The 19,353-nt window shown below is 39.7% G+C and overlaps 1 protein-coding gene across 20 annotated transcripts in view; it reads left to right on the top strand.

The window, feature by feature from the left end:
- ptprk (protein tyrosine phosphatase receptor type K) overlaps positions 1-19,353 on the top strand; it is a 105,898-nt gene that overhangs the window by 26,077 nt on the left and 60,468 nt on the right. For all 20 annotated transcript variants that reach the window (XM_086264663.1, XM_086264665.1, XM_086264667.1 and 17 more), the window contains one exon: positions 17,106-17,228. In XM_086264663.1, the coding sequence (XP_086120789.1) occupies positions 17,106-17,228 (123 nt within the window). The remainder of the gene's footprint in view (positions 1-17,105; positions 17,229-19,353) is intronic.

The following is a 19,353-nucleotide window of genomic DNA, read 5'->3' as shown; positions in this document are numbered from 1 at the left end:
GAATTTGTTTATTCTGAAACAAACATTTTGTGATTGCCTAATTCCAGTTTGGAGATATTGGGCTTGTAATGCTGGAAAAGTGGGATACCAGTTTGATCCTCACTTTCATCACATCTACATTTCTTCTGTCTGCATCGCTATCCTCATCGTCCTCCTTTTCGGCAGGACAGGAGGCAGAGAGGAGTGGACAGTAAAAGGAGATGACCCCTTGCTCTCTCTTCTGTTCTCTTGCTGTCTCTCTCTCTCCTCTCCTCTTGCTCTCTCAGCATTACAAAGCCCCTTGTCCACTTTGATTATTTACATTAACATGAGCAAGAAAAAGACTGCACTGTGTGTTTGCGTCACAAAAAAGGAGTTTGACCGAGTTTGTGTGTGTGTGCATGTGTGTTCAGCTGAGACGCAAGTTAACAACCAAACAGAGCAATGATTGTTGGGTCCTTGTATAACAACCAATGGTTTCCTTGTGCGACAAACCAGAGAGGAACCAGCATTTTCTGCCTGGCTGCCATGAGCGATGGCCCTGACATGGAGGGAGGAGGTGAAGGAAAGTGATAGTGTGTGTGTGTGTGTGTGTTTGTGTGTATGTGATCAAGAGGAGGCGGGAAGAATGGAAAGATATAGATGGATATATAAGGAGAAATGTGGCCAGTCTGCACTTGTTTTCCATTATCAAGTTTCCAAACTGTTCACAGAACAAACACAAACAGCATTAATTACTTGGCACACATTGTGGTGTACGTGCCACAAAGGGAGCGAGTCTGTGAATGTGTGTGCATGTATATTAAACAAAAGGAAGAAAGCTTATATGTGTGATGGAGAGGAAACAGAAAAAGGACAGTATTGTGGGAAAGTTTAAAAGATGTAGGGCAACACTTGCACATGGATGATCATAAGCAATTACAGACTCTTGTGCCAATTGGAACGCAAATCTTTCTCCATAATTGGTGCTTCCTTAACAATATCAGTGTTTTTCACACATAGACTTCATTGTTATTAATGGCTGCCAAAATATATTTGGCCAAACATTTTAGCATTTTTTTCATTCATCCGCAATTTTCTTCTTGAAAAGTAGACTTTTATTTTGAAAGTTCAGTAGGCACATACCTACTAGTTCTGGCCCACTGTATCCATCTCTGGTCTCTATGGTTTCCCAGTGTGTCTGTAATTGCATGCTGGTCAGATTGCTGTGGCAGAGATCCTCAATGTCATTCAGCTGCTTCACTAGTGAGTCTCTCATCTTGTGGTCTGAGAGGATCCAACTCCACTGCTTGGACTACAGCAGGTGATCTGCTCTCATGGAAATAATTTACTGTGGTGCACGGTAATATCCTGAAAATTAAAAAAAAATGCTCTTCAGTCCCAAAAGGGTTCTCTTGAAGATCAATTTTTTTAAACAAACACATTTATCCGTTCAGTCTGAAAAAGGGGATGAAATGAAAACAATGTAGCTTCACTTTTAACCTTTTAAACTAATAGAAATATTACACAATTGCTATATAATGTCTTATTTATTGTAACAAAATACCTCTGAATTTTGCTATAAGTTAAGGAATTGTTTACATATCTTTGAGTAAATTTGTAATTCATTAACAGCTACATCCAGTTCTGCGCTTAATATTGACCTCTGGTTCGCCTGTAGGGGTTCATATAAAAATAAATATACCAGCAAGACTCAGTAGAGTATTACAGTCTTAGTTTAAATTGACACCGTCGTGCCAATATTTTTCAGTCAAAGCTCACATTTAGAATCAAATTCCTCAATTAATTTCTTCTGGGAAGGAACGTGACAGGAATGCAGGCTAGTGTTGTTAGAGTATAGGCTTCCTGTGGTGCATAAGTAAATGTTATGGAAGTAATCAATGTTACTCTGAAGAGTAGATTATGCACTGCTGTTGTGTAGCCTTTGCATCATCGTGTCTAGGTCTTGGGCCTTGGGGATGGGCGTGCATGCTTCACTGATGCCCTCTTACATGTCTCCTCCCATGGCTTTGACATTAAAGGGTCCATCTTAGAATGATAAAACAGGGTGTGATGCCCTAGAGCAATAAACCACATCCCCTCAAAATACACACACACACACACACATACATACATACCATGAAATGGACGTTATGGGGTCAGCTTCATGGCCAATATTCTTGAGGCAGTATTTTTTGTAATCTTTTCAGAATTTCTTGAAAGTTTCTCAGCTTTTCTTTCTGTAGACCTATTTAGTGACAGTCATTCAATTTATTTTTGCATTAGTTTGAACTGTTTACAAATAGTCAAAATTTTGGACTGCTTTCAAGGTCATGTATGTAGCTCAATTTTTTCTCAAACTAACTCAAAAATCGCCTTTTATTTTTACGTCACAATTTCCTGAAGGCTGCCAGAGAGTCATTCATGCACCGCTGTCCCCAAATCAATGGTCAGTCTTTCTGTCAAGGTCAGGGAACATTTTCTGCTTGCAAAAGCCAGCGTTTGTTGTCAGTTGCAGTAAAAGTGGTGGTGATATCTGTACAACACTGACAGGATACAAGTATATCTACTAACAGTGCAGGAAGTCCTTTTCTCAGTATGAGTCTGTTGTAGTCAAGAGAAGTCAGGTTCAGTTATATAGGCACAATACTGCATTTCCAGTTTTGTCTCCAGGGCTGTGCAGTATACAGTATACCTCTCCTCAGACCCTATATTTAGAAAATAATGTTACTTTATGTGGATTGGCCCTGCTAGTTCTTAATGTAAATTGTCTTTTTTTTAATAATAAACTTTCTTTAAGAGATTTTGTTTTCTTAATTTGGGACTTTATAGCTAACATGTCAATAGTTTGATTTTGATAACAGGCTTCCAGCTTTGTGCTGTTTTTAGTTGATGGGATTCTTATTTTTATTTTGCTTTTCAATCTCAATGTTGAATTTATGTGAGTGTGTCAAAGGATAGGCTCTGCTCTGAAATTCAAGGCCTTTCCTTTTTCTAAAGGAAAGTCTCTAGTTTCCAATGAACTGCAGGTCATGGTGTTCAGTCATCTTTTTGTGTAGTTATGTGTGTGTGTGTGTGTGTGTGTGTGTGTGTGTGTGTGTGTGTGTGTGTGTGTGTGTGTGTAGGTATATGCAACCAGCAAGCTTCCAATAGTCTGTCTGACCACAAAGTCTCAAACCAGCCCATTTAATAATAATAATAATAATAATAATAATAATTTATTTGTCCATTGACCTCTATAAATGCAGACAGAAGAAACACGAGAAGGAACACATTTAACAATGGTGTCTGGTGTCTAAGTGTGTGCGTGTATCTGTCTGTGTGTGTGTGCGTGCACGTGCCGAAGCCTGAGTAAGCCTGAGGCACTGCTCTGTAACCTGAATATGAGTCAGAAACTGGTTGGACTCACTTGCTTTTTAGGGCTTTGTCATTTAACAGTGGCCACACACATGCGCACACTCATTTGTCTATTAAAATGACACTCCCATGTAGGTAACTGGCCTCTCACTCCCAGGAGCTACTCCTTTGCTCCAAGACACACATAATCACACATACACACAATGACAGAAACATAAGGTTTTGCATAACTAGACTCTGGTGAGTAGTTGAATCAAGGTGAATGTATATTTTCCTCTAAATGGCTTCCAAATGTAGCCCATCTTTAAATCTTTTATCAAAAGCACAAAGTACACGACCGATAATGTTTCTACATGACTTTCTCTAAAACTCCTCTCTCTCTCTCTCTCTCTCTCTCTCTCTCTCTCTCTCTCACACACACACACACACACACACACACACACACACTGTTGCTCTGCCACACACACACTCACTCATACAGTATTTCCCTGTTGTGAAGTGTAATAACAGCTGTCCTCGGGCCAGTTACAGCCCTCGTAAAGAGACGACAACTCCCAAAACTCATTTAGCGCACGCACACACACACACACACACACACACACACACACACACACACACACACATGCATAGGCGCATGCTGTGAACCCGCAGGAGAAGTGGAGGTCTCTTTAACATGCATTTTCCCCTCTCTCTCTCTCTCTCTCTCTCTCTCTCTCTCGCTTTGTCACTTTTTTCTGTCTTTATTTTTTCAGCCCCTAAGTAAGGTTTGACCACATTTCACAGCTGAAGGTGACAGCATACACACTCATATTCATGCACATTGTTCTCCTCAGCCTGTGACTGTCATTGGATGTTTATGAAGGATGGAGGGGGAAAGAGAAAAAGTTGTAGTGTTATTATATTACCAGTTTACTTTTTTCTACTTTGAAGAGTAAAAGTTCAAAATATTGATAAATTAATTGTAAAAATAAATAAATAAAAGGTTTACTGGTTTACTACAACTGGTATTAATATTGTGGTCTTGACCATAATTTATTAAGTTACAACAACTAGTTTCTACACACACTTTCTTACTTGAGTTAATTCCCTTTTTCCATATTAAATAAACTTCAAGTTTTACTTGAAATTCTAAATAATGTGTATTTTTTTCATTCTTGTCACTGCAGTGAGATGATTTTTTTCCACTCTTGCAAAAGTGATCTCGATCTTGGTAAATCCTGAAGCGTCCAAGCATCCTCACAAAAATAACTGCTGAGATTTGAGCATGGTTACCTAATGGTACACTGTAATTATTGAAGCTAAACAACAAATAGAAGAGAATTATTCTGAAATGTTTACATTCAGTATAGCTGGAACCAGGCATGTTGGTTGTGCACACAACATCAACTTGTGTCAAAGATGAACCACAGAGTTTAACCTGTAGTTCATTTACGCTGAATCAGTTGAGGAGTTTGTAAACTTGTAGCTTTTTCCCATGATTTGGTTTCCTTTCACACAGAGATAACTCAAAGCGAACCAAAACGCGTGACTACAAACCTCATGTCCCTCAGAGTAACAAAATTAATTGCAGGAAGAAGGTGGTGTTCTGGACTGTTGCCTAACATGGACAATTGACATTCATTTCACAGCTAGTTGTGTACTCTCAACATGTGTTTATGGCCAGTCTGTATACTCTGTATATCTGTCATACTCTGCTGCCTCTCAGAACGCAAAGCGTATCTGGCTTAAAGTGTTTAGCTCAAATGTGCAACTCCCTTGGTACCTGGGTCAGATCACTTTCTCACCATAAACAAATCATTCTGGAATTGGTTTGTTACTGGTCCTTCAGTGGGTCTCTGTGTGACTGTTTAAGTCCACACTTGAATGCAGTTACCATGCACATATCTGCAAACGCACCATTGGGAAACTAAATCAGAGTTGATTGTAAACAGACTAAACAGCACAGGTGTAAAGCACCCTAAGCTTAGGGCTGAACAAGGTTGTGATTGAGGCAGGAAGTTGTTTTTCGTTGGTGCTAAACCCAGCTTAGCACAGATGTCCGTGAGTCATAGCTGATCCAAAAGACTGTAAAGTAGCAAACAATTTACTCTTTATTTAGAAACTGGACATCAAAACTGGGTGAACCTGTTAAACTGTGCACACAACTATTGCAAGTATTACCGGTTGTATTTGAAACACATCTTTGGTCTTTAAATGTTCCCTTGTGGGTGCAACGGACAGTTTACATACCTTTGCAGATTATCTCTTGATGCTATGCATACGTTTGTCCAGAGATGAGGTTTGTTTTAAACAAGTATCAGTATTAAGATGCTTCTGTATTTGATTGTTGTTGTTGTCTATGAGGCCATCTTTCAAAATAACTCTCAGGCTGCGCTAAACAGAATTCCCCTTTAATATACACCTGTCTCTTGACATAAACATACTGATGACTGCGCATCCCATGCTGTAAATATTAGTCTGTGTTGATTTACATCTGTACACATGGCTTTGACAGTTGTGGCATACAGCTGTGGACCTGATAACATTCTCACATATCAGTTTTTAGCCTCAGCACAGCCATCTCGACACACAAACAGAAATGTGTAAAATGTGTTTTAGTCTCAGAACTAGGTGCTTTGGTAGTTGTCTGGCCTGTTAGCATGTTATTCCCAATTGTATGTCTTCCCTTTGTTTGGGTCTCTATGGTTTCCACTGCTGTGTAATGTGCTCTTTCTCTGTGCTGGCACTGAAAAGTAAATTTCCTCCAGGACAGTAAATGCTATCGTTAGGCATCTTTTGTTGTTCGACAGAACTGTGTCACAAGCACAGATAAAAGAGATTTTTTGACACATTATTTTTTTCTATATGAGATTTTTTTTCATATCTGATTTTTATTGGTTTCAGAAGTCCCAGAAACATTTTTCCAATTGTTATTTTAGGCGCCTTTTTTTCTCCTTTGAAGCTGGATATTTTAGAAGCTTTTTTTAAAAGTGTTTATTTGTTTGTCTGTCTTTTTCTTTCTCTCCGTCTCTGCCGGTCTCTCCAGTATTAGTGCTGTTTCAGGTTGTTCTTTGTGTGTCGTGGGTAGAACTGCTTTTTGTCCGACAGGCTGAACAACAGAAGTGCTTCTGCTGCACAAACGTAGGATAGGCTAAATCCGACCCGCCAGTCAGTCAGTCAGTAAATCAGTCAGCAAGCGTTTGAACCAGCTTGCTGGACAATTGGGGAAGTCAGCCAGGCAGTTCAGTGTGTCACTATCCACAGTGCTGACTTGCTAAGCTAGCTGCTTTAGATTAACCTGCTTATAGCTCTGGGTGTTTTTTTCTCAACTCACAGTTGAGTTTCCTTCTCTTCCTACTTGTCCACTTCTTTACCTCTTCCCTTCTTTGGCAGTCTTCTTCCATGTACTTCACTTTTGTTTTTACTAAATTTCCTTCACCATCTGGATTTAGTTATCGTGTGTCCCTGTTAGAGTATGTGTATATGTGTGTGCATGTCTGTGGGGGTTGGTGTTTAATGTGTGTTTGTTCTGCTCTTATCTCATCCACACCAGACCTGCTTTCCAGTCCAAAACCTCAGCTGTGCCCTGATTGGCTTAAAAACAAACTGCATCCTGCCCACCCCTATGATTGGGCCATTCAAATCACCTACAGTGGCTAAAGCATTATTTGATTGTATTCTCCTGGTAATTCATCAGTTAGTTATCAGGTAACGTCATGAATGCTTTAGTGGCACACTGTAATGACGGTTTGCTGGCTCTGGTGGCATGTGGATACATACAGGTGCAGAGTTGCTTGTGCTCTGCCCAAATGCAGCTGACTGACTGCCAGCAATCATTCTGACCCCATTCTGTCCGCTATTGATTCCTTTTCATTTCAGCCTCCTTTTGTATAACTCGATGGGAAATGTCCATCTAGGCTCAGTCTCATTGAGAAGTGTCATTGAGCTGTATAGTATAGTAAAACCTAGTAGTCATTAGATCTTATGAATAACAGATCACTCGCATCATGTTTAGAAACTTGGTGTGGAGTGCTGCAATAAATTATTAATTGCCTTCCGAATTTTTCCCCACTTTGAGTCATAATTTGGTTAAAGTTTATGCAGGCTTAGTGTCTACAGTGAATCATCCAGTCAGCATGTTTGAGGTCAAGTGTGTGGTGAAGGGTGGAGAGAGGGAACCAGTTGAGACTTGTTGTGTGAGGATCTTACTCAAAAGAAAAACTTCGAGCTGTACTTTAAAGTCTAAACTGAGCTCAACGCAGACTAAAAGTTTAATGATGACTCATTCAGACTGACACACGCTGATGTGGGATCTGATTGTGCCGATGGTTTATGGGTTAGTTTCTTTGTGACATTATTGGATACCAATGTCTAGAGTCATCCTAGCACTTAATTGCCAGTCGTAAAGCTTCTCAGTCGGTTTTTCAGAACTTCCTATTGCTACAAAAGAGGAAAAAAAAGTTGACCGGTCATGTTTGACAAAAAGCTGAAGTGTGTCAGTGTTCCCAGAGCACTATATTTTTTTTAATCAAATTGTTAAATGGGCACCTCGTGTACAAAACACTGCCAGAAAGAGACGGAAAGAAAGGGGTGGACAGGGAGACAGTAAATGGAGTAGTGGGTGTGGGGAGAAGTAAATGGGTGAACAAACACACAAAAAGGAGGGGATGGGTTAGCTTTCATGAGAACGAGTGAAATCTGACTCTCTTCTGGGCTTATGAGTGAACTCATTCACAGACAGGGAGGCGTGAAGAGGGAGGGAGGTAAAAAAGAGGTGAGGAGGATTTCCCAATTTTTTCTGGTGAACGACGAGCTCTCTGCTCCGTCTCTATCATCCCCCACTGTCGCTCCTGCCCTCTCCTTCTCCTGCCTTATCTGCCAGCCAGTCAATCAGCATGTGAAGTTACTTTAAATGTCAGCATTTGAATAGGAATAGAGATTAACGATGCTGAGATAGACACAGAGCCTAAGACTGAGAGCGCAGGAGAGCCAGGAGGGAGGTGAATATCATAAAGATAGTGTCTGTGGAAGACTTCGACCCCAGCTAACAGTGCGAACAGCTAGATGCAGACACACACACATACATTGTACTGCCCAGAAAAAGAAAAAAAGATATTCTCAAAGAAGTGTGTTTTACTTAAGGTGCAGGTATCATGTTGCCATCATGAGGGATTCAGACCTAAAGCTGCTTTCAAAAATCAACTACGGAAATTCTCGGGGGAATCTGACCAGAATGTTTTCAGGGTTTTTTAAAAGAATTCATGTCAGTGACATTCTCTTTATTGGAAATGCGATATTGGTACCTGATTAGAACATGCAGGAGCCAGTAAACAATTACTTACTAGCTTTGAATGCAGAAGACAGTTACCTGCACTATTTTGACTTTGGCACAAATCTCTGCAGTGATTAAGGACTGCTTACTTTTGCGGTCTATATATGACAGCATATTCGGTTTTCAGATGTTGGCCAGGCCCAAAAAACGCCCCAAAAACCCAACTATGTTGTCTTGGGAAGTTGCGATAAGTATTATTCATTATTTTATGGTGTCTCAAACGTAATAATGAACATGTTGATTGAAAAAAAAGCAGTTTAATAATCTGTAATGAAAGTCTTCTAGTGCTCAAATGATTGCATGAATAATCAAGAAGACATTATTTGCTCCAGCTTCTTCCATGTGAGTGTGCTGCAGGTTTTTTCTTGATTAATCACTCAATATTAAAGAGCTCAAAAACGACTGAAAAATATCTGACCAACAGTTCAAAACATAACCATGTTGTCACAGGTGAATGCCAACAAATATTTTCAGAAGGAAATAGAAAATACATTTAAGATGAGACAAAATCTTAAAAACCAAAACAGTAATTTTGGCATAAAAACATCAATTAAGTTGACTTTTGAGTAAAATCTCTAGTCTCCAATTACTGCCCAAACAGCACACCGTCACATACACGTATACACATGTCGACATTAGACTTGACATCCTTTAATTCATATCAAGTGTGTACCTGCTTGCCCCAGGGCAATAATAAAAGCGTTTCCAGACAGTGTGATTCAACATCACAGAAAAAGAGCAGCAGAGTATTTTCCTTTTGAGACTGAAGCTTTTTAATGATAAGGTTGCCATGTGGAACCAAATGATTTCCTTAATAAAGGGCAACTATATTAAAAAAAAAAAGTTACTCTGTTCCTTTTCCTATTATGCTGTGTAACAGTGATACTGCGATGGCAGGTCATTAGTACGTTGTTCATGCCTCATTGTGTGCTGATAGTTCTTTTTGTTTGCACTTGTCCAAGCAGAGGAGTGTTTTCAGGAACAAATTGAACTTCCTTTGTCTCACGGCACAGCAGTGAGAGGCTCATTCACCAGCAAAAGTCTCTGTAATAACAACTTTACACAAAAAGCACTCAAAATGCAGAAAGCGTTTTACAGAATACAACTCTAAATTAGCATTTGGCTCTAGAGGTTATATTTACTTTTGCCGAAAATATATTCCATCCGCACATCATGCCGTGAAGGTTGTGCTTGCCTTTCACCAGCTGACCAAATCATCAGTTTGTGGGAAATAATGTGGCTTTTTGAAAACTGCTTGGGTTTGAATTTGAGCTGAATGCTAGCGTTAACCCCAAGAAAGGAGGGGTTTGGGGGGGAGGAGAAGATAGTCAGGGTTGGAAGGACAGGCCTGCTCCTCACAGAAGGAAAAATACACATTTCTGTTTTACTGTTACTGTCAAAGGAAACTCCTGAATCAGCTGAACACACACAGACACCCAACTACACGCACACACCTACACACACATGCACACGCACTCACACACACGTCTCAGATTCAATTACAGCATTGTGAGATGAAGGAGAAAATTCTTCAGCCTTCAGCACTTCCAATTAAACTACTGCTCTGAGTTTGTGCATGCACGAGTGTCGGGCTGTGTGTGACGGTGTGCACATGCCTGTGTGTTGCTACACAAGTCGTGCGCGTTTGCGTGAGCGATTGCGCGTGCCACTGTGTATGTTTAACAGTCGAGGTGTGTGTATATGGGTCTCGGCTTTGATGGCGTCGCGCTGCGCTGCAAGGGCCACTGAACCGTGACGAGCCAGTGTGTGTGTGGTGTGTGTGTGTGTGTGTGTGTCAGTCTCTCTGATGTCACCTTGTATCATTTCAGGCTAATTTCACCTATTCTCAGAGAGGGTGAGAGAGAACAAGAGGCAGCGAGAGAACAAAAAAAGTAGAGAAGACACACAGAAAGTAAATGATAAGGTACAACTTTATTAGTGTCCTTGAGGTGGTAAGCATCAGGGCTGCACAGTGCACACAGATTAAAAGCAACAAACAGGAATATACTTTATCATAGTGGAATACCAAAAACATGTTATAAAGGGTTTTTTGTATAACACTACAACATAGATGGTATGCTGCCTCTTTTGCATTAATTCCTCCTTTTACTTCAGCTTCTCTGGCACATTAGAGCTAAAAACTGAAAGCACTGTAGTGATTCATTGGTATGAAATGTGCCACAAAGCCACATGTGATTATAGATTCGGGTGAGCTAATGTAATTATTAACTGGACTAAGCCAAAATTGTGATGATTTGGTGGGAAACAGGATTACTGGTGGTTGGAATTGGTTTTTAATGATGTAAATGTAATTATTGTCCTTGAAAATAATAATTTCCATTTGTCGAATAGACAGTTCTCTTCTCTTCTCTTCTCTTCTCTTCTCTTCTCTTCTGAATAGGGCTGGTGTGATTTCCGCCAAATTAATTTCTCTGTTTCTTTTTGAGCTTGTCTCTTCAACTTCCCTTCATATCTTTATACCCTTTCCCTCTGTTTCACCCTCTTTCACTCATGTTGTATTATCTCCTCTCTGGTGATAATATCTATCCCTGCAGACAGAAACAGAGCTCTTCTGATAAATACTAGACGGACTTAGTAGTGAGAGGGAGAATCAAGACTTCTGTTGCACGTACATTGGAGAAAGAATGTATATTGTTTGTCTTAGTGAGAGCCAAGATACCACTTGAACTTCTAAGTCCTATACATTCCTGAGCAGATTTATGTTGCTTTATTTCAGCTTGTGATCAGAGGGTCACCTGATCTGTAGCGATGTTATGGCCCTCTGATCCGCTGAAATATAAAACAGGTAAGAAGATAGAAACAAAGTGCATACCTTGCATGCAGAACTCTGCACGTAAAACCAGCCTTATGTAGATCCTGATATGATACTATGTGATGTGACAGACCTTAAACCTTATATCTGTACATGAACAATGGCATTTATTGTACTGTTGTTTTGTCTTTAATTGTGGTTAAGTCCTCATTTCTTTACAAAATTAACACTGCCAAGTTTTAGAAACTTCCTAATATAAGAGCAACATATGTGTAGTTCACTACTTTATATTAAGTACATAAAATGAGTGCATTCAGTACTTGCTAAATGACGTGGTATTGTAATGGCACTGATAAAATGCTTTTAAGAGGTGTTGCCGGTACATAAACACTAGAGATGGTTCATTTTCCCTCATTGCTACATGGCTGTTAGGAAATAGGAAGGTGTTATAATATGTAAGCTGTATCTTTGTGCCAGTTTTAATTGCTCAACTTCTGATCTTCTGATCGTATCTGAGGAGCTGGCAGATATACAGAGATTTTTGCATAGTAAGATTCAGACATCCATCCATAGAGACAGCAGTCAAACAAAACCTGTCTGTAAGACTTTTGTAGAAATTGCAACATAGCCCAATGTTCAGTGGCATTGAAAATCCGCAAACATTTAGTTAGACATTTCAGACCGCATAGTTAGTTTTTGTATCATGCAGCCTTTTATAACAACTGATAACAACAACTTTCTAGTTGTTTATTGAATTGACACTATTAAATAAAACCAAGGCCACCCTGCACTGTTAAATTCTCACATTTTTCAGAGAAACTTTGTCAGCTGAGGATAAATTTGTTACAAGGACACTCGTATTGACTGATTTGATAATCATTTCTCTCTTGGTTTCTTTTGTCATAACAAGATTTCCTGAATTATCTTGAGAACATATTAAAAAAAACATCTCAGACCTTCATTTGATTTAAACATGTCCCTGAGACTTTTATCTGAGCAGACTTTAGCCGTTAGATATGATTTAATACTGCCTATTCTGCAGATCGGGTAGATCAAATTAAAGCAAAAGCTAATCAAACTGTCTATTGTTTCACGTTTTTGCCAATGCCAGCTAATAATCTCGATCTTAACTAGTAATTGAGAAATGGGCCTCTTCCTTTCAAGGGACCCCCTGGGGTCTGCCTGCACACGTGTTTTCAAACAGTTTTGGTCAAAGGACTTTTGTCTGATTCACCTTATAGAGGTGGAGGTCAATGCAAATCACCACAAAATGATTTTGAGTGACGGTGGCAGATGTTGTCTGATGCCATTCAACGGTCTTTTAGATAGTGGCTGTCCCATTTCCCTCTGCCTCTGTGTATCTCTGTGTGTAGGTGTGTGTGGTTTTGTTTCTCTCTCTGCCCTTGAGCCTTTATCAAGTCCTTCTAATTATTTTATTATGCAAATGAGTCACCATTATTTCATTAGCGAGGCAGCCAATCACAGAAGCTGATTATAAAGTGATTAGCATGCAGTTGGGTTCTCTTGCTCTCTCCGTGTCCTTGTGAATGGAGGAGAGGGTGGCAATAATGACCCATCTGGACACAAACTCATGCATATACATGTACTTTGAAAATTGTCAAAATAGTTACACAGTTTTATCGAGCAAACACATACAGAGTGTAGTAGTAAGATAGAAGCACACACAGTATTTCTAATCATAACAATTATATTCATTGTAAGCTGTTTTACAGCTGCCAGGTCAACGTGATCAGATCATGTCAACACGTAAAACACTAATCACAGTTATTACAGGGCACCCTTTGTTCAACATATATATATATATATATATATATATATATATATATATATATATATATATATATATATATATATATATATATATATTGACAACACTGCAGTGTGTAAAAAGCAAAGGGTTTTGAAAAGTACAAAATCAATCTCTTAATTTTTTTGTCAGGCCCTTCCTGAAGATTATTTTTGCAGTCCTGGTAAAGGCTGGGAAAAGCTTTTAGAGAAGCTTGAAAAGAAAACTGAGAATTATGGAAGGTGGCATGTCTTAAGCTTGGGATTAATTTTTTTTTCATTCTTAATCAGAGGCAAAGACTGGAAAAAATAATTACCTGTGGGAAAAAATTAATATTTCAATATTTAATATGAAGTATTTCATATAATTCATTATAGCTAAGGATCCAAAATGTCAGAAATTGAGGTCATAGCTTCTTTAAATTTGGCATGTGTGGTGTTCCAGAGAACTCGCCAATCCTCGATTTCACAATCCAAGATGGCAACAGTGCCTTTCAGTTGTTTTATGATACAGTTCTAAGAGCTGCCATAGACTCAAATAGAAGAGGAAACAATATGATGTACAAAAAAAGGAGGACAATATTTGGGGACCGAGCAGTAATGATGAGAACGTGAAAGCTGGTCATTATTTGTGACAAAGCCAGCGATCCATATATTTCTGCTCCCCTCATCTTCTGTCTTTGAGCTTGTTTTGGTTTTCCAGTCAGCAGCTCAGCTGTTTTGTTTTCACTCTGAGTGAACTCATTGCTTTGTTTTTGGTCACGAGATTCAGCTGTTTCATCTGAAGATGCCGTAAACACCCAACATTCACAAACTGCTCAGCAACAAAAGGCAGACAAGCAGAAGTAGCGGCTAGCTGAAAATACTTTTAGCAGCTAAGAAGCCAGAGATTTCCCAGAGGGAAATGCTAACCAAAGTCAGAACTAAAAAGGAGAGTGAATATCAAATTTACATTCATCAGGGGGCCAGAAGTCGACTCGGAATAAATGATGATGTTGCTAACTATCTACTGAAGGGTAAACAGGCATCTGTTCACTAACAAGTTACCACATCAATTTAAAAGTTGATGCTATGCTGCCCTTATTACCCAAGAAATCAATTACTGCATGTTTAATTTCAGCATTTACCACTAGCAGAGCACACCAAACACAAAATAGAGGTCAGTAATTCTTGACATTTGACATTACGTTAAAGTATAAAAAAACAGATTGGCTCAAGTCCCTACAACATTTGAGCAAAACATGGCTCATCATTTTGCTGCTGAGTGTTTCAGCTGAGGCAAAAGAGTAGTTCAAAGTCTGCTCATCTCATTATTGGCAACAAGGATTTGCTGTCAGATGCATGTGTCTGCTGATGTGTGTGTTGGTTTAGGTTGGCAGGACATTTAGGAAAGGGAGAAGTGTTAACTGAGAACGTGGGCGGGTTAGCGTGAGGTTTGTGTATGTGCAGACACTTTCGCACATATTTAGTTTTTGCAGGCCCCTTTTCAGCGCGTACACACAAAAACAGACATTTTGTTTAGTATGTTACCGTCTCGTGTGCGTGTGAGTGAGTGAATATCTTTCAGAGGTGTGCAAACAAGGACAGAGAAGTGCTCTCCAACTGAAAATGTTGATTTAATATGGCCTGTAAAGCTGAATTTAAAACTAGGACATTTTTTCTTCACTGCTAAGCCAAGGTAAAATACCTCTTGTACCACGGCTTGTATCAGAGCCGAGTGGAATGCTGGGCATTTATGTGTACACAATTAAAAACTCATGAAACACATTTAAAACACAGCTTGTTTAAATCAAATGCTTCTGTACTCAAAGGTAGAAATTCCACAGAAGAACCTGAATAAAGCTGCTATTGTACGTTCTCTGTAGTGTCAGTGAATAAAAGAAGGGCTACACAAACGCTGTAGCAGGTAAACCAAGGCTAAGTGCATCTGCAGTGTCACAACGTAGCAGTGTATGATATATAGAAAACTGACAAAACAAGCTATTACACAGATTTCATTTATTCATTGTAGTTTCCAGTCAAAAGAATTACTGAGATACATAGTATAGAGTAATAACTACACAAAGAAACTGCGGGAAAGAAGCTGTGTTTCTGATTTTTGTCACTCAGTTTTGATAAAACAGGAAGTTATTTTCCAGACCACACTGTATGGAGGCAGTCAGGGACAGCAAACACACTTACACTTCGCTTTACAGATCAACATTTTCTTCTTCTCCAGTCCATTTGTGTAACTTGTTATGTGTGATGTATGGCACTGGGTGTTTAGTTCTTTATTTGTTCAGTGTTCGGTTTGAATGCATGCAGGTTTGTAGATGTGGGATACTTCCATGCACGTAAAAACACATTTTTAACACATGCAGAGAAAGTTACATGACAGCAAGATGCAAACTGACTCGCACACTGCGGAAGACAGGAGTTTTACACAAACAAACACACAAATGCTGTGCACGACAACAAAGAGTTTCTATATCTAATTTAATGTATAGTAGTAGTAGTTTTTTTTTTATTGTGCTGTGCTGTGTGTGCACATGTCCCTGCATGTTTTTGCACAGTGACCGGAGGTGACTTGCCATGACAAAGACTTAATTGAACTGAATGGGAGTGAACTGAACTGCACGAAGAGAGGTTGGTTTAAAGAATGATGCCGAGAGGAATGTGATCCAGTGCCTCGCCAAGGCTGTGAGTCACATCCAGCCGTGCAGCCAGCAGTTGAAGACAGTCGCTTAGTTTGATGTTAACTTGTTTCTCCTCCGGCGGCGGCTGTCACCTCTTGGTATGCCTCTGTAGCGGGAGCTCAGATCAGTGGGGTATCTGAGGGCCTGTCGTTCTGCTCTCCATCACAGCCACCACAGTTTGCTCTAGGACACAGGTAGCAAAGCTGTACCGCTAACTGAAGGCTAGGAGATTTATGTAGCTGGCAGTCCTGGTTGCTGATAGTGCTTCATGGTGGCTTGCTCACTCATTCCTTCTTCCTTTGTGTATTTATTTTGTAGTATAGTGATTTGAATATAAATATGCTATTATACTTCATGAAATTGAGGTTTTAAAATAAGGTTAAATCTTGCCTAAACAAAGTCATTGTCAAGTGATAATCAAGGCAAACAGTGGCTGCTTTTTATAAATGATATTTAAGATCTTTTTAAATGCTACAGTATTTGTTTCCGAGCGCCTACTAACATTTTAATTACAAACAGTTTCGTTTCATCATAAGTTAACGTGAATATAGATGTCTAACTTAATAAATGTATTGTGATTTCATTTTTCATAGTAGACTTTATCCATCTCAACAGTGGGAAATAAAAAAAAGGGCACAAAGGACACGTCTCTGTGACCACTAACTACCAGAGACTTGAATCAGATGGCATTTTGGCTTTTCTTAGCCACGTCTCTTCTGGCCATTTTATTAACACAAGCTGCGCATAACTGCTAGGCCAATGAATCAGATAGCAAGTAGTAGCCTGAATGCTGTTCCTATCAGCAATATAGCCAGAACAAACTGCATATCATTTTAAGTTGATTGGTTCAGTTAGCTGTCAGGGACAAGTGATGTCTATCTGTGTTAGAGCAACTTCCTGTTTAGGCGGAGCCAGAGGCGGTCAGCTCACACATGGTTGTCCCAAGGCTGTGGCGATGGGCTCAGATGATCAGCTGAAGGCTCTGCTGGCTGAGTCAGAGGTGATCCTAAGTGGCCCTGAGTGATAAGTGTCGGAGCTCAGACTTTGGTGGTTTTTTAATGAGCTGAGACAACCGCACACATATAAAAAAGCACAAAAGAAAGGTTTGAAACATGACTCAAAGTCAAGTTTAAAAAAATGTGTTCGCTTACTCAGTCAAGGCAACAAACTTCATCTTTGTCTTTTTGTAAATTTAACTACGTTTTGTTGTTTCTCTTTTCTGCAGGAAGTTGTACATTTGATGAGGGCTTCTCTCAGTGTGACTACCAACAAGATCCTTACGATGACTTTGACTGGACGCACATCAACACCCAGGAATTGCCATATGTCTCACCACACCTGCCACAAGGTGAAGCTCAAATTCCTTTCCCCTCATGTTTGTCATCTCCTACTTCATCACCTCAAAGTGTGGAAAGCAGCTTATTGTTTAATGCAGTTTGAAGTGCTTGAGCTCTTTTTCGAGTTTCACCATTTTTTAGATGTAATTTCTTCTTATTACTGCAGCACATTTATTATGCAGGATTATTACTGCTCTGCTATATCCCAACTATATCCGTCAACTTCTGATAATCACATCGTGTATATGCTGAACTATGAACAGCGGTTTGCAACTTTTGGTTGTTGTTTTTTTTTGGTTGCTTTCCCCTAAAAAATGTTTCACTGAGTTGTTAGCAGCTACATTTTTTGTCTAATTTTCTCAGGTGGTTTCATTTAAACAACTATACAAGCCTAATTCTGATGCAGAATTACCCAATATTTCAAAAAAGCAAAAATAATTTTGCAGAGCAGCTTTTTCCCCTCTCAATTAATCATTCCATGAGCCTGCAGATGTAGTTTGCTCCCTTTTGGAGGGGGTCAGCCCCTAGGCTGGGAATAACTGGACTAAATGACCGAAGCGTATGCAGTATAAAACTAGCTCTACCTCGGGCAGCTGCCGCAGCAAAATGCTTCTTACATATTGATGCATCGGTGTTCTGCAGATCACATACTTTCATTTTGATGCTTTAAGTTTATTTTGCTGATAATACTAGTTTTGTACTCTGGCTGAAGTAGGAGCTGATTGACTGACTTTTACTATAATGGAATATGTATATATCACTGTACAAGTTCTTGGTGCTTTTTCCTCTCCTCTCCTCTCCTCTCCTCTCCTCTCCTCTCTAATCAGTTGTTTTTTTTCTTCATGATGATGATGAAGGGGAAATTAAATCTTTCTGCCTCAGGGCTGAGGGTCTAATTAACAGAATATGAGGTCATTAATCAACGGCAGGGAACAGGGAAGGTTGCCTGCTTTACAATGTTAAAACCAAAATGTTATAACAGTAACCAGCTATGCAATGTTGAAATGGTAACTAGCTTTACAAAAAACCACAGAGTAAGAATGTCAAGTGGAAGTATGAACCTAACCACATTAAGGAAACTGTGTTGCAGTGTAGCACCACAAACATAGTTTGCTTCTCAGCATTGTTTCTCCTTTCCTTTCCTTGTCTTTTTGATCTCACGTTACCTTGATTCTTTTCACCCTCTTCTCTTACCACTTCTTTCCTCTGACCTCTCCTCTTCCTCTGTTGTGGAAGATTAGGATTTTGTTTCCATGACAATGCAGTGCTGGTATTTATCTCTCAGACTTATCTTCATGACAACCCAGGCTCGCTGACATTTAGAGAAAGGTTCATTTAAAAGTCGACTTTTTACAATTTTCACACACAAAGACCCACTTTGTGTGTCGTGCATGTGTGGTCTTGCATGTAATTAAGCACTGACACAAGAGTGTGGTGCCCAGTGGTACAAAGCCAAAGTCTATCATTTAGCATTATTAATACCAAGTGGTGTCACTGTGCTGAGAGGGCAGCGTTGGCAGCCTGAAGAGGTTAAATACCTTGCCTAAGAGTGCAGAGGTAATGGCTGCAATTAACATAGCATTAATGGCTGTTGAAGCTAGTGGAACGAGCAGGGGCATGGGGATGGCAGAGCAGGTTAATGGTTTGGAGATGTTGGTTGCTAAAGGGGAGGTTCAGAGCCTTGCCTAAAGGTATGGGAGCATGAACTGACATTTGATGTGTTAATAATGCCAGTGGGGTGTGGAACAGTGGTGCAGTGGATGGAAAACGAGGTTGCTAGAGGGGATTACAGATGCAGCACTTGGCTAGGTTTCTTTTTGGAAGGAGTTAAGGGAAATGGGTGAGGGGTTGAGTTGGTTGCTTAAGTGCCATGCCCAGGGAAACTTTAGTAATGTCTATTATTAGAATAGTTTTCTCAAGCTATCCTAGCCACCAGTAATTTAATACTCTGGTCTGGCTAACTACAATCTCCCTGAGGGCATGGCTTGATTTAAGAGGAGTGGCATTAAAGTCTTTTGGGTTCTGACCCCTGAAAACAAAGGAATACCAATCCCATTATTTGGGGAGTTGTTAAGAGTTCCCAAAGAGCTTTGGGAGTGACTTTTTTCACTGATTAGTACATCAGGGGGTTTATTT

Source organism: Aulonocara sp. 'chitande type north' Nkhata Bay, linkage group LG15 (assembly GCF_057382095.1).
Source record: "Aulonocara sp. 'chitande type north' Nkhata Bay isolate Kocher_YH1m ecotype deep benthic linkage group LG15, A_spYH_male_GT1.1, whole genome shotgun sequence".
NCBI classification, from domain to species: Eukaryota; Metazoa; Chordata; class Actinopteri; order Cichliformes; family Cichlidae; genus Aulonocara; species Aulonocara sp. 'chitande type north' Nkhata Bay.
This window is presented reverse-complemented; position numbering and strand designations above follow the sequence as displayed.